We start from the raw sequence: 15,376 nt of genomic DNA on the forward strand, positions 1-15,376 counted from the left end.
CTAGAAGCAAATACATGGCCAAGGAAGGAGGCGGGAAGTAGGCACGACTGTAGTCATTATTCTTAGGATATGTTTTTATGGTGTAGGAATCACTTAGAATCCATTGTTTCCTTTAATTCTTACAGGACCTTTTTTTTTTTTTGAAGGGAAATAATTTTTCACCTCCTGGATGAGAAGGTAAATCAATGAACACACAAGTGATTATTCCAGGGCTATATTGGGGGACATGGCAGAACCAGGGTTTGGATCCAGCTTCCTTTTAGTCCAGATTCTTTCCTCTTTCCTTGGCATCACCTTCATTCTGTTTCCAAACATCTGAGCAGGCACCAGCAGCTCCAAAGCACCTGTGGTTTTTTTTTTTTTCCCCTGTCTTTCCTTTTCCTTCACCAACAGCATCATCCCCTAGGGATAGGGCAGATGTGGTGGCTGACAGGGGAGACAGTGAGGCCCATTCTGAACTCCAGGCTCAACTTCTCATTGTTTGGGGGCTTGAAGGTAAATTTTTGTAAAAGGGAAGTGAAAAAAATAAATAGCTCAGTCTTAGCCAACTGTTCTCCAAGGCATCCGCGTTTTCCTGAAAGACAAATACAGAAGAGGAGTTATCTTCTCAGCTGATATGGTTCCAAACAGGGGCTACTTGCCTCTCCCTCCTGACCAGACCTGGACTTTATGCCCAGCACCTTATTTAAGTCTGACCATGCTCTGGGTTCACCAAAGAACAGAATGCAGAGTCTAGGACCACATTTGCTTTGGGGGTGGGGGCAGTGTCAGGCAGTTCTGGGGTGAAGGTGAAGTGAAACTGACTTCCTCTGAAATGAAGGGCAACATCCTGATAACTTGCTTTTCTGCAGAATTTGAAACAGAATTCCTTTTGAAATTAAAGATCCAAATTCCTTTAGTTTCTGAATTTCCTCAAATGAGAATAAAAACTACTGAGGAAATACCTCCAAGGAGCTGAGACTGATAGGTTCTCTGGATCACTAAATCTGCGTTTGTATTTTTACTTTCCTGTGTTTCACTTTTCTTATGAACGTCTCTCTCATGAAAGCTTTCCTCACCCCTGAGCACCCAGAAGATGGAGAAATGAAACCAGAAAAAAAAAAAAAAAAACAGCCAAAAATACCAGGTTCCTTAAACCTGAAGAAATCTCTTCTCCTTATCATTCTGCCTCTTGAATTTTTGTCTGTGAATAAAGATGCATGGTAAAGCCATTCCCCAGGGTAACACAGTGTATGGATAACTGTACCCAGGTTCATGTAGTTGCCACTCACTCAAGGGTGAGCTGTTGACACAAGGAAAAAGATTTGGAAAGCAAGCAAGCCAGTCCAGAAGATGGAGGCCATGCTGACAAGACCATCTCAACCCAGCCTAGGTGTAAGCAACTTTAATCCCCAGGGGAGGGGGAAACAAAGACAGCCAAGGAAAGGGAAGGACTGACCACTGGGGACTTCTAGGTTCCACTCTGGTGGCCTGTAAGAGGTGGTGATTGGTGATCCTGATGTCTGTAAATTTCAATAATATCTTAGTTACTCTTATCTTGTTGTCTTCAGCCTTGAAAGGGGAAGAGACAGATTAGGTAAAGTTGGGACTAATCAACTTTGCAACACCAATTCCAGACACACACTCCCTAACATGTGACTCAACTGTAAATCTGACTCAATGGTTAAGGTAGCAAAGGAGGCAGATGCAGAGTGAAGGCAGAGATGCCAAGCTTTTCTATCCCAAATTTCATCACCCATCAGATATCCTCAGGTCCAAAGGAAGAGTTTGTACTTTTCACAATTGTGGCCTTAAAGTCCTTGCAAAGCAGCCCAGGCAACCAGAATCATCATGACCACCAGTCACAGGCGCTGTCTGTAGCAAAGCTGGTGGGAGACTAAAAATACATGGCTCAGCTGCGTGACCTCCAAAATGAGCATATTTTAAAGTCAACTGAAAGCAAGTGAAGCTGGAGGGTTTATTCAGGCTTTCCTTTGGTTACAACAAAGCAGAAGTGGGAGGAAAGGCTGGCCAAGAAAGCAGATGTCTAGCCTAAAAGGCTTTCAAAACCGATTTAACAAATAATGGCAAAATCAGACAACAAAACCGTGTATTGAATTTCAGTTCTTAAAAGAAAGTCCAGAATATAACTAAATAAACTTCAGAGCATTTAAATCACCTTTCTCTTATGCCCAATGTCTCTCTAGAGGGTGGATGGCCCTCTATATTGGCACTGCCTGGTTCTGCTCCCTAGAGTGGGTCTTGATAAAGGAAGGCCTTTGCTTTCAACATGGAGCCCAGGACTGGAACCTCCTCTCTCCTTGGCTGACTCTGCACTGCCTTGGCCAGGTCTTACACCCTGTTATGTGTGGAGAACTGCAGGCAGAAGGACACAGATCAAGGTCAGTTCCTCTCACTTCCTAGCCATGTGATGGGGACAAATAATCTCTCTAGGCAATAGTGAAGATTTGCATGTGTGTTTAAGATAAAAAACTTTATTTTACACAATGATTGGGCTATGCACTGAATCCAAATAAGCCGAATATGCTGACAAACTATATAGCATAACCGAGTGTTGTAAAATGTCTCCTGGATAATAATAAACACTATAGGTATACAATAGCACATCATTAAAGGAATCTGATTAATTCTCGAAACATAGTAGAATGCAATTTAAAAGTCAATTTTTAAGTAAAATTTTTTGGTGGTAGTGTTACTCACGTCGTTTTCCATACAATTCTATGCATATAATTCTTTTACTGTGATACTTATCATAATGTGCTTTTTATTTTGATATGTTTTTAAATGTATAGAAAACTTACCAAAAAAACAACAAAAATTTCTCCTGAATATCTTGAAAGTAAATCATCCATATCACCCATGAAAAAATTTAGTGTGTAATTCTTATAAGCAAGAACATTCTCTAAAATAACTGTCAGTGGGGGCTGGGGATGTGACTCAGTGGTGAAAGTGCTTGCCTAGCATATGTGAGGCCCTGAGTTCAATCCCCAGCACCACCAAACTGTCAGCGGCAGGAAATTAATACAGATGCATGACCAGCACTTTAGTCTCAGATCCCATTCAGGTTTTTCCAATTGTTCCAATAATGTCCTTTATTGTAAAAGGGTCCAGTTCAACATCAGGTATTGCATTTTGATGTCCCTTGTGCTTAGAGTCCTTAAGTCTGGAATAACTCCTCATTCTTTACATAAGTGTCATGGCTTTGGCATTTTAAAGATTATATTGGAAATGTCTCTCACGCTTCCTCATAAACAGATTCAGGTTGTGAAGTTCTGCAGCATTGGTAGGAGTATCAAAGAAGTGGTGCTGTCTTCTCATTCCATCCTATCAGGTGGTACGTGATTTTGATTCCTGTCATTATTTGTGATAGCTTGATTAAGGTAGTATCTATTAAATCTCCCCCTGTGAAATTACTTTTTTTCTTATGGACCTAAAAATATTTTAGGATTCCATGAGTAAACCAGTCCTCATTAACTTTTTTTCATTCATTAATTTCCATTGTCATTTCTTGGCCAAATTATTTATTACAGGTGGCTGCCACATAATGACTTTAAAATTCTCTCATTCCTTCTACACTTACCAGCATTCAAATGCTTGTTATCCTCCCCATTTATTTATCCACTCATTTAATTATATCAGTATGGGTTCATGGGTTTCTCTTTTTATTCAAAGGGGTATAATCTGTTGCTCATTGTTAACTTGTGTTGATGCTCAGAATATTCCTGATTTGGCCATCTGATGCCCATGCAAGTTGACATTTCCTGACTTTTTAGGACAACATCATGTTCCAAGTTGATTTAATATTTACCCTTCCCCAGCCCTGGAATGAGCCATTCTTCCAGGTGTTCTGGTTGCTTTTATTGGATAATGATATGCAGAAATCAAGATTCAAGGTCTGGGCATTAGACATGCTTGTTGCTTTCTGGATGTTGTTGTTCTAGGTCATCTCAGTGGACAGTGCAGGGGAATATATGTGGGTATATAACATGAGTATTTACCGAATTATGTGTATACACACACATATTTTTGTCCATATCCATTTCTGTATTTATTTATCTACTGAATATCTGAGTTCATATAGGCAACCTCCAATTCCAATCTAATACCTGCTCTAGGCTTCTCCTGCTCACTTCCCTGAGTGAACATCCTCTTCAATCAACATAGGCTGCAATGCTCCAAACCAGTAGCTACCACCATCTTTTCTATGTGCACTTTTAATAGCTTACTTTCTTCCTAATACATATTCACCCAAGAGGGGAATGAACACAAACACAAAAATAAAAATACCAAGAATAATAAAGGGTGTTTGAAATACCATAAATCAGTCCCTACCTCTGTTAACATTTTGATATTTCCTCTTTATCCTAGAGGCAATTCCACTGGGAGCCATAATGGGAATAATTCACTGCTGTTAATCCTATAAGCTGATTTTTACTACTTGTCTTTTTCCTTTGTAATTAAATTTTCTTGAAAATTTGTTAAATATGTTAAGGCCTTCATTTTGTCCTCACTTACCGGACAAATGCAGGTTATTGAGGAAATAAAATTAGATCACATGTGCAGAAGTGCTTAGTAAATATAAATGGCCCCCAATTATATCATTATTATATTATTTTGTGCCTGTTTCCCTTCAGCCTGAGTCTAATTCATCTCTCTTCCTCACATTTTATCTTACCACCTATCAGAAATAGTATGATTGATACCAAAACAGTTGTATTATAAATTGCCAAGATTCTCCTAGAAGAATCCATGTATCTTGACAAAATTGGACAATTAAAGAAAAAAACCACAGTTAAAGAACTGGTTCCATCAGCGACCACTGAGTGACTAAAGGAACCATTCTCACAAAGCTAAACCTATCTCACTTGCAAAACATGTGAAACATTTGTCTCCTGTGTCAAATGGCAGGGCAAAGGTCCCAGGTGGATAACAGGTATGAATTTGTTTTAAAAGGATGAAATCTAGGACTTTTTGATTTCATAGCTTAGGTCTGTGTGATGGGTAATTTTGGTGATCAACCTAAGTAGACTGAGAAACCGAAAAAGCTGGTGAAGCACAATTCTGGGTGTGTATGTGAAATGTTTCCAGAGATAGTTGGCACATAGCTCAGTAAAATGAGAGGAGCAGACCTGCTTTGAATGTAGGTGGCACTGTCCCGTGGCTGGGGGCCCAGAAGGAACAGATAGAGGAAGATGGGGAAAGCTTGCCTGAACTTGCCAGCTCGATTCTTCTTGAGCAGCTGGGAATTTTGCTGATACTATCACCTGCGGACACCAGACACCAGCTTCTACAGCCTTTGAAAGTGGACTCACACCAGAGACTCTCCAGAGGGCTTCCAGGCCTTCAGCCTCCTCCGGGGGTTGGGTCATTGGTCCCTCCCATTGTGAGATTTTCGGCTTCTTGGACTGATTAGTTACTGATTTCCCCAGTTCTCCAACTTGCAAATGACTACTATGAGACTATCCTCTGACCATGTAAGCCCATCTAATAAATCTTCTTTTCTAACTGATTCTGTTTCTCTAGAGAGCCTTAATACAGATTTGGGTACCAGAAGGAGCTCTAAAGACACAGAAGTGTAATGATGAATTTCCTTAATTGGTTTTATGGTATCTGGAAGTGGCTCTCTAATTTGTCTAAACCTAAAGTATCTAAAGACTCTCCTGAAGAGAGTATTGATAGTCTATGGTGTAAATTATTTCATAAACAAAAAGGAAACACATTCAATGTGCCAGATAGGGAATCCAGCGATTCTATACATGATGCTTATAAATATTTTTAAGAAAACCAAGGAATATAATGATGTTGGCTGGTTGTCCCTAGCATCAGTGGACATAATAGTAAAGGAAAACAATGTGATTCAGGGATTCAATTTCCCAGTGCCAAATTTACATTAAGTAACCTGAACTCTTCCAAGTATGCCCTGAAGGAGAATCTTTTCTCTGGCAGATAAAGGGCTGAAGTTGCCAAAACCCAACCCCTCAACATGCAATTGGCTGGATTATAGTACAAATTTAAGTCTCAACCTGGAAGGGTATCTGCAGTTAAAATGAAAGCACTACATGGAAACAATGGAATACTAAAAATTGGAATGGGGACCTGTGGGCAGACTCTGTTGAGGTCGGTGGCATTGAACTCCTAAGTTATGATGAGTTGATTTTGCCAGAGGAAGTGGCCTCCCCATCCTCAGTGACAGCAGCACCCCCAACTCTTCCCCTCTGCTACCGGCCTTTCCACCTCTGCCTGAAGGGACTAACCCAGCATTGCCCAAGGAAACAGAAGTGACCTTCCCTGACACAGTTATTAAGTGGACAATGCTGGTATTCCTCAGGACCCATCCCAACCACCCATTTTTGCCTCTAGACTAGTAATCAGACTTCAGTATCAACAGACCCCTAAAGGCAAGGGGCACTGTGAGACTCCTGGGGAGGTGCACTACAGTGCAAATGAACTTCTCAAATTTTCTAATTCATACAAGCAGAGGTCTTGAGCACATGTGTGAAAATGGATTTTAATGATGTGGGCTAATGGTGGAAGGAACATAAAGTTGGTTCAGGCTGAATTTATTGATATAAACCCATTAAGCAGAGCTTCTGCCCTTGATTTATTTGCAGAGTTAAAAAGGGGTGCTAATGGAGCTGGGGATGTGGCTCAAGTGGTAGCGCGTTCGCCTAGCATGCATGAAGCACTGGGTTCAATTCTCAGCACCACATTAGAAAAAAAAGATATCGTGTCCACCTAAAACTAAAAAATAAATATTTTTAAAAAGGGGGGTGCTAACAGCGTATTTGGTTGGTTGGCTGAAATATGGATCAAAAGATGGCTCATTGTGAATGAGCTGGAAATGTCTAAATTGACTTGGTTTAATGTGGATGCAGGGATTCAGAGGCTCAGAGAGACTTGGCTGCTGCAGTGGAGTTGCATTGCAAGACCTTCTCCTCCACACTGGGTGGGGAGGGGTCTAGAAGATGTGGCCTGCACCAGTACTTTAAGAAACAAACTTGGGAGTAGAGCACTAGCAATCTTCAGGAACTCCACATGCTTTTCTCCATATGCCAGACATTATAGTTAGAGCCATGGTCACTCAACTCAGAAACTTAAATGCAATGAGAATGTTTCTCCTGGGCTGGGAAGCTAGGAATCTAGGAAGCATGCAATTTTTTGTTGTTGTTGTTTTTCTTTTTTACCTTTTTTTCAGTGGCTCACAGCTAATAGTTTGTATGAGTCTCAGAAAAGACGTCGGACTTGGACTATCTAGCAATGCTAGAAAAGTTAATATTTGAGGGACTCTTAGATGAACTGAATGTGTTTTGCATTGTGAGATGGACATGAGCTTTTGGAGGCCAGGGACAGAATGTTAAGTGTAGATCTTAAATGTCCTCTGAAGGCCATGTGATAAAGGCTTGTCTGTCAGCCTGTGGTGCCACTGGGAGATGGTAGAAACTTTAGAAGGCGGGTCTACTGGGAGATCATTGGAGGTGTGTGCCCTTGAAGGCAATATTGAGACCCTAAGCCCCTTCCTCTCTTGGTTCCCCAGCCACCATAAGGTGAGCAAGTTTTCTCTGCCAACTCACTTCCTCTATGGTGTTCAGCTCATTGCAAGCTTAAACTCCTTCAGAGTGGGAAAGAAAACTGTATGTCTAAGATGAAAGACTGGTAGAAAAAAACCGACAGAGGAGTTTTAACCATGTTGAGTCTCTGGATATTTCCAGGTTTCTAGCTCCTATTAAATTCAACTGATCCTCATTCTGCCACATCTTCTGTGGGAATCCCCAGGCAAATTGCCTGCACCCTCTGAATTTTATTCTTCTATCAAAAAGAGAGATGCTGAGAACAAAACACCTCCATTTCTCCCCTGCCTCAGTTCTACATTATTTACAACATGACTTCATAGCTCATCTAATCAATCTTTTAGCAATTCCTCCTTCTGTTTAACTGAGGCTGGCCTTGTGACTTGCATCAGCCATTAGAATGTAGAGGGAATCAAGGCTTGACAGTTTCCAGCCTGGACCCTAATGGGCAACAACGTGGTTCTATTCTCTCTCGGGACCTAATCACCACCATGTGAAAAAGCCAGGCTAGCTTGCTAGAGAATGCGAGAAAATGTGAGAGAAAAGAACACTGTTGTCCCAGCTGAAATCAGTCTTCACACACTTGACCTACCAAACATATAAGACAGTCCAGTCAAGACAGCAAAGCCACATACCTTACCTGTAGACCTGTGAGCAATAACACAAGCTTATAAAGTCCCAAGAGTTTTAGATTGTTTGTTTTGCAGCAAAATACTAGCTGATACATGTGGTATAAAACTCAATGACTCTTAAAATGGAAAAGTAAGTTACATTCTAGTTGTACTGGAGAGAGCACTAAATTGAAAGTATAAAAACTTGGGTCTTAGGCCCTAGCCTGTCAATTTGGGGGGCATCTGATCTCGGAAAGAAACAACTCTCTCAGTTTTAGTTTGCTTATATTAAGAAATAAGATACATATGATATGTCAAGAGCTTTGTAATGTTTTGAACAACCAAAAAAAATATGAAAAAAAAGAAATAAGATACCAGTCCATTTCCTGTGTAAGTAAGGATTGCTTGAGATAATACACTTGCAAATGAAGCCTGTGATTAAGAGAGTGTAATATAATTCTTGGTAGCAAAGCACCAGTGAGTCCTGTGTGCTGCTCTTTTTACCCTTTTGCTAACACAAAAGGAAGACTGTTTTAAAACAGACGAAGACATGAAGCAGCTATGAGTAAGAGGCTTTTGCAATATGAAGGGAAAGAATCTATCTGGGTATCAGAAAGCCAAGAGAATCCGCCTTCCTCTTAAAGCCATCTCTATTATGATTCCTCTCATCACAGTTGCAGTAAACAGCAGGTGAAACAATTGTGTAATGCTAAAGGGTCAGATTTCTAGCATTGCAACATTTTATGAATCCAAGATGCAAAAAGCAAGAAGTGTCACAGTAATTGAAACATACACTTGAAACTTTGTGCTGTAATGCAAAGTTTGAAACTACAGCAGACAGGAAGACTGGCAGACATTCCTACATCTTATACCACCTCTTCACATTAGAGGTGACTTGTCCAATGTGAGCAAAGGTGATGGTAGACCCAGATGAGCAAAGACAAAGAAGTTCTAATCAGATCAACCCAGACACACCTAGGGCAGTGCAGCATAGTGGGAAAGCAAAGGATTTGGAAACTCAGGGCCATGAAAGAAAGAGAGTTCTTCCCTTTCTAAGTTTTTACTGTTACCAGTAGTCAAAAGATACTGTCTCTAAAGTCAATGCATATTTTAAATGAATAATAAGCAAATTATCATGTATTCTACAGTGTGTTTTCTCTGTAGCATTTAGTTATTTTTCAGAAGACGGTGTTAGGAGGAACATAAGTTTTAGCTTTTGATAAATCTGGTTGACATTTATTCAGCCTTAGGTCTGCTACATGAGTTTTATGACTTCATTATCACATGTGTTTGGGCCTCAGTTTCATAACTCTAAAGTGGTGATAAATTTGAACCTTCTAAGGTTGCCGAACGACTTATGCTCTCTGAGGGGATCTGTTTTGACTTCTGTTTCATTCATCATTATGAAATGGACTGAATATTCTACAAAATTGAGATATTTATTTAAAGGAATTGAGAAATTATTTGAAATACTTTATATAACATATCAAACTCATTATCTGGACTAAGACATTTTATTATTGATTTTACAATGCTATAGGTTTGAAATATTCTTTTGGAACTGGCTGGCTAGAAAACAAAGGAGTGGGGGAGGGGACAGAGAGATGGGGGGTTTCATTGTTTGTTTCATTATATCCACTTTTCCAGCTGCGTATCATACAGATGTATTAACTACATTTTGAAAAGGAAACTAAACTTGCAAAGGACAAAAGGACCTTTTCAGGAAGAGCTTACAGAGCAGAGCCCAACCTAGCCAAGCAGGGAGCATTTAGAGTCACTGTCTACTACCCATGACAGTGAATCAATAGCTTCTCTCCTTTGCTGCCTCCCCATCAGTACAAGATCTATTTCTTTGGGAGAGGAAAACCCCTAAAAAGAAATTGTGACAATTAAAAACTTTATAAAAAAGGAAGATATCCAACTTTGTGACCAAGAGTCAAGGTTTGAGTCTCTGTCCTCAGCACTCTGGTAAACAGAACAAAGGGAGGCTGAAATCTCCACCAGCAGCCAGGGAGGGCTTGGGAAGTAAAGACAGTCTGAGGCAAGGCCTTGCTGGGAGCTATTAGCCAAGTAGGTATGACAATTTCCTTGCCAGCGTACCCCATGTTGCAGTGACATTGAATGTAGGTGACCTTGCTCAAGGACCAGGGCGGATTAGGGTGTTCCCGGTTTAAGATAATCAGGTTTAGGGCATTCCCAGTTTAGGTTCCAGGTTTAAGGTTTAAGATTATTCCTGCTGGGAATAGGGCGTATCCTGCTGCCTGAGTTCCCCTTGAGTTCTCAAAGGATTAAGACAGTATATTTTTGGGAGATAGAAGCCCAGTGGGAGTGGATTTGGGCAGAGAATGTGGATTTCCCCAGAACGTGATTGTAGACGGCTGGTGTGAGTTAGGGAATAAAGAGTTGCTCTTTGAATCTACAAGCTGTGTGGTGGCTCGTGATTGTGTGCCCAGCCAGACTGCGGCAAGGCCTGGACCAGAGGATGTTGAACTTCAAACAATAGTGAGATGGAGTCACCCTAGGCCGGACCCTCTGGAGACTCCCCAACTAGAGCAAAGGATTGAGGACAGGAGAGGAGGGAAGGGCTGAGGGAGGAACACTGCCCTCCCAGACTCCTATTCATCCAAACTCACCCATTGAGAAAGGCATGAAGGATTCTCTTTTCTTAAACTGTCCATTCTCCAGAAAATGCTCAGGGTTGAATGTGTCAGGGGTGGCCCACTCTTTGGGGTCCTTGTGCAAAGCGGTCAAATTGGTCAGGATCATGGTCCCCTAGAGAAGGCAGTGAAGAGTCAGGCAGGACTTGACCCACATCGCACATCTAGGCAAAGGTAGGTGGTTCTCAGCACCCCATGCTGGGGCCTGAGCACATTCTGAGCTTCCCCACCCTCCCAACCCAACACCTGCTGAGCTCAACCTTCTAGGATGCTTCTCTTTGAGTGGGACAACTTAGAAGGATGAATTGGAATTGTCTTCTGAGAATTTTACCCTGGAATTTTGGCTACTCTTGAGTGCATAATAAAGCTCCTCTGCAGAAACAAGTCAGTGTAGGTCTGGGGAAGGGGCCTGTAAGCATCCATGAGAGAATTATGTGACAGCTGGACGGTCCGCACAGTAATTAAATCAACCCAGCTAGTCAGTGAAGTGATAAGGAGGGCAGCTCTACAAAGGGGGAGAAAATGCATCTTTCACTCTGCTTCTGCATTTTCTTCCCTCCAGTGTGTAGAAAGCTGTGCCCAGTCCCAAAAGCTATTTGAGTAGCACAAGCAGATATCCAGGGAAAAGAATCCCTGTCCATCGAGGTATATGACAAGAAACCCTGGAGTCACTAGAGTGAGCCTTCTCTCACTACCTCATCCAACCCATCAGTCATGCTTGACACTTCTTTAAATGCCCCCTGATTCCCTCACCTCCATTAGGGACTGTCCACCACCACCTCTGCAGAGATCTTAAAAGTGGTGGGTGGAGTGTGATTTGAATTCTTGCTCATCCAGATTCTTGTAATCACTTCCTACTTATGCCCCACATCCCCTGTTGCCCTTTTCAATTTGCTCCACACCCTGAAAGCAGAGTGTGCTTTGAATATGGCTTAAATCTATGACAGCCCCCACCCACTCAGACCTCAAACTTGGTATTCAATAGCTTCCCACACTCCTAGTCACAGATCCATTCCCTAACCTCTCAGGGCTTCTCCTATTCTTCTTGAGCTCCCACTACAGTGACCTGTAACACAGGTCAAGTTTCCATTCATTTCAATGACTTTTTAAATACTGCTCACCTTGCCAGGAAATGTTCTCTTCCCCCACTTTGCCATTAACCAACTCCCAGCAATCCTTTAATCCTCAGCTCCAGCATTACTTCCTTCAGAGGCAAGCCTCCCAGTTCCTTCCAGCACCTGTTCCTCACTCCCCCTGGGAGATGCTGGAAGCATTTTTACAGAGGCAGTGAGTATTTTCCTTGGGACAGTTAGCATGGTTGGTATATTTTGTAAGCATGACTATTTTGCTCAGGGTTATTTTACTAGATCTAAAGATTCAGATACTTAATGAATATTTGCCAAATAACTGTTACTTTGAGTAAGAGGCTCAGCATGTAGGATCCCATTTTACTTCACACGGATCTTGTAGGGTGGGCTCAAATGCATTTTGTAGATGAAGAAATTGCAGCTGTGAGTGGTTAAATAATGTGCTCAGAGCCACGTTGTGGTGGGGCAAGGTAGAGTCACGTGAACTAGGTCTATCTGATGTCAAAGCCATGGTTCCTAGCCTCCATTGCATGTAATCAATTATATTTCTCAGAGGCCAGGAGGATTATTAAAGTTGATGTGAAAAACCAGTGTTAGAAAAAGTCTTGTGAGATTGGCTGATTCTCTGGAGTTAAATGAATGGCTAGAAAAATGCAAACAGCACCTGGTGGGAAACTCAGGCCTCAGCCTTCATCCATGAGAAGTTTCATCAGGAAGAAATAGTTCTTGTAGAAGCTGCATTTCCTGGCTCTGCAGTGACAGTCACCAAGGAGTCACTGGGATTCTCTTTTGATTCTAACTCTGGAGATTGTTCCCAATTACAACATATGTGGAGGGACTTGGACAAACTAGAATAGATCCAGTAGCAAGGAAGGAACTGTAAGTGTGCATGATAGAGAAAGAACCCTGGGGGACCCAGGAGAACCCTCTGCAGAGATCTTAAAAGTGGTGGGTGGAGTGTGATCTGAATTCTGTTAGTGACGCCAAGGGATTTAACAGAGACCAGTAGGGAAAACTTAAAAGGAGTTTTTTGGTTTTGTTTTTGTTTTTGTTTAAGTCAAAGCAAAAGAGTCCTGTGGAGGGAGCATCACGTCATACAAATAATTAGAACAGCTCTGGTTCTAGATCCAGCTATTGTCACTTCGTAGTTGAGATCTCATGCAAGCTTAATTTCCCTGAGACTCAACTTCCCAATCTATAAGATGGGAATAATAGTTGTCCTGAGAACTAAGATATTTTGAAAGAGGCTACATGGCTGAGTAAATATTCGTTTCTTGTTCTCCCGTTCTAATTATGAACATTGCACACACTGGAGTGGCTTCTTTTATGAAATGGAGAGTTCCCCATCATGGTGCTGTAGGTAAAAGCTGTAAAAATACCTGTGGGGACGTGATATTAGAAACATAAGCATTAATGTGGTTTGGGACCAGGTAATCTCAAATGTCCTTCCACATTTTCCAAAGTCTGGCTGGTCTCCAGTTTTGAGAGATGCTCTCCAAGGTAAAGAACAGGGCTCTATGGCAAAATCTGACAGAGACTTTTGCTGCCATCTGTGTGCCACCATGAGCCACAGTGCACATCACAGAGTGAGAACACTGAGAAGTTCCACAGCAAGCAAAACAAAACAAACACACACACCAACAAACTAGTCTTGATTAAACACATTTGAATTAGGAATGTTTCATCCTCTATTCCCCATATTACCTATGTCTGGTAAAATCCATGGAGAAAAAGTTAGTATTATATCAAGTATAATGTATCTCCCCATCTAGGTGATGCTTGGGATAGGAATATATGTGACTTTTCAAATACAAATGCAAGTTCTGTGATGGTCTCAAAGACAGGCTTGAAGTCTGAGGCTGGGTGTGCTTCCTTACCTTTGGCAGGTAGTATCCAGCCAAAGTGGTATCAACCACCACTTCCCTGGGGACATTCAGAGGGATGATGTTGCCCATTCTCTGCACCTCATGGATGACAGCATTGGTGTAGGGCATGAACTCTCTGGCATCCATGCTTGGCTGCTGCCACTGGCCTACCACTCTGTCAATCTCAGCATGCACTTTTTCTGGAAGAGAAGAGGGAGATTCTATTATTTTTGAAACTTTTATACTTTCTTCTAAAGATGTAGGATTTTTCTATTAGATCTCACCTATGTCATTTCAAATAGTGGCCAGGATGCAAAGAAATAAAATGTTCCTTAACCCTTCAATGGACTTAATCAGAAAATTGTCAACTCAGTCACTTTCCTTGAGTCTCAGGAATGAAATGCCCAGGATCAATGTGGCTAAGCTCATAGTAGGGTGTTTTCTTATTCAGGCTTCTATGATAAAGTGCCATAAATGGAGTGGCTTAAAAACCACAGAAATTTTTTTCTCATAGATCGGAAGCCTGGGCTGTCTAAGACCAAAGCACCAGCATATGTGGTTCCTGGGGAGAACCCACTTTCTGGTTCAGAGGTGGCATCTAGTTGCTGTGTCCTCACATGTTGCAAGGAGCAAGGCAGCTTGCTGGGAATGTTTCATAGGGGCACTAATGCCAATCATGAAGACTCATCACCTCCCAATACCACCACTCTGATAATTAGGTTTCCGCACAGGGATTTGGTGAGGAAGACACAAGTATTTGAATCCTAGCAGATCTGAAGACTCTCACTTCTCAAGGGTAGCATGGGAGTAGATAGTGAATAGCAGACTCCTGCTCTACAAAATTATTGCTGCAATGTACTCAGATCCTTGGAGCCTCAATTTCTTCATCTGATTAGTGAGGCTAAGTCAACTTTCATGTGAAAGATGTTTTGAGAATTACATGAACTCATTTAAGTAAGCATTAAACAGGATCAGGATCGGCATGGCTCAGCTCATGGAAACTGCAGCTGTCTTCAAATATATTTGCCTCATTTTCTACAGTCATAGACATTTGAGCTGGCTACCTCACTGTCCAGCTAAAAGCTACTTTTCCTAGATTTTTCTGGGACCAAGTGTGGCTATATGTATCTATGTATGTATGTATGTATATATATAAATATATACACACACACATACACATGCATACACACACATATATGAAGCGTGCATTTGTAAATTATTATGTGAGAGAAGTAAAGTTTTATTAACAAATATATCCTTAATAGATGGCAAGCACTTCAGTCTTCTCTATTTTTATTTTGGGGGAGTGGGGGCATTGACCTTGATCTACTCAATTGATCTTATGCCTCATTAATAAATTGTTACCCACAATTCTAGAAAACATGCCATGACTGTTTCCACCCTCCACCTGCCCAAACTGTTCTAGAACCTGGAGAAATAAAAATGTTGGGAATAGCCATTGTCCTTGAAGGAATGACAGTCTTTGGGGGAATTTATATATATAATGTGCTCTAAGCATGGTAATAGAGGTGCCCGGCTCATCTCTAGAGATGACCAGGAATGAAGAAACATCTTAGGTAGTAGTAT

The 15,376-nt window shown here is 41.4% G+C and overlaps 1 protein-coding gene across 2 annotated transcripts in view; it reads right to left on the reverse strand.

Moving 5' to 3' along the window:
• Window positions 1-347: 347 nt before the first annotated feature.
• Window positions 348-15,376, reverse strand: part of LOC124096893 (cytochrome P450 2J2) — a 33,364-nt gene continuing 18,335 nt past the window's right edge. Inside the window, exons 7-9 of one of the 2 annotated variants that reach the window (XM_046450930.2) lie at window positions 13,802-13,989; window positions 10,813-10,951; window positions 348-574 (exon numbers count right to left, since the gene is read on the reverse strand). In XM_046450930.2, the coding sequence (XP_046306886.1) occupies window positions 396-574; window positions 10,813-10,951; window positions 13,802-13,989 (506 nt within the window). In that variant the 3' untranslated portion in view covers window positions 348-395. The remainder of the gene's footprint in view (window positions 575-10,812; window positions 10,952-13,801; window positions 13,990-15,376) is intronic. The other variant, XM_058581521.1, reaches the window with a different exon arrangement.

This window comes from Marmota monax, unplaced genomic scaffold (genome assembly GCF_021218885.2).
Source record: "Marmota monax isolate L192 unplaced genomic scaffold, Marmota_monax_Labrador192_F-V1.1 WCK01_AAM20220418_F8-fsc00023, whole genome shotgun sequence".
In the NCBI taxonomy this organism is placed as follows: domain Eukaryota; kingdom Metazoa; phylum Chordata; class Mammalia; order Rodentia; family Sciuridae; genus Marmota; species Marmota monax.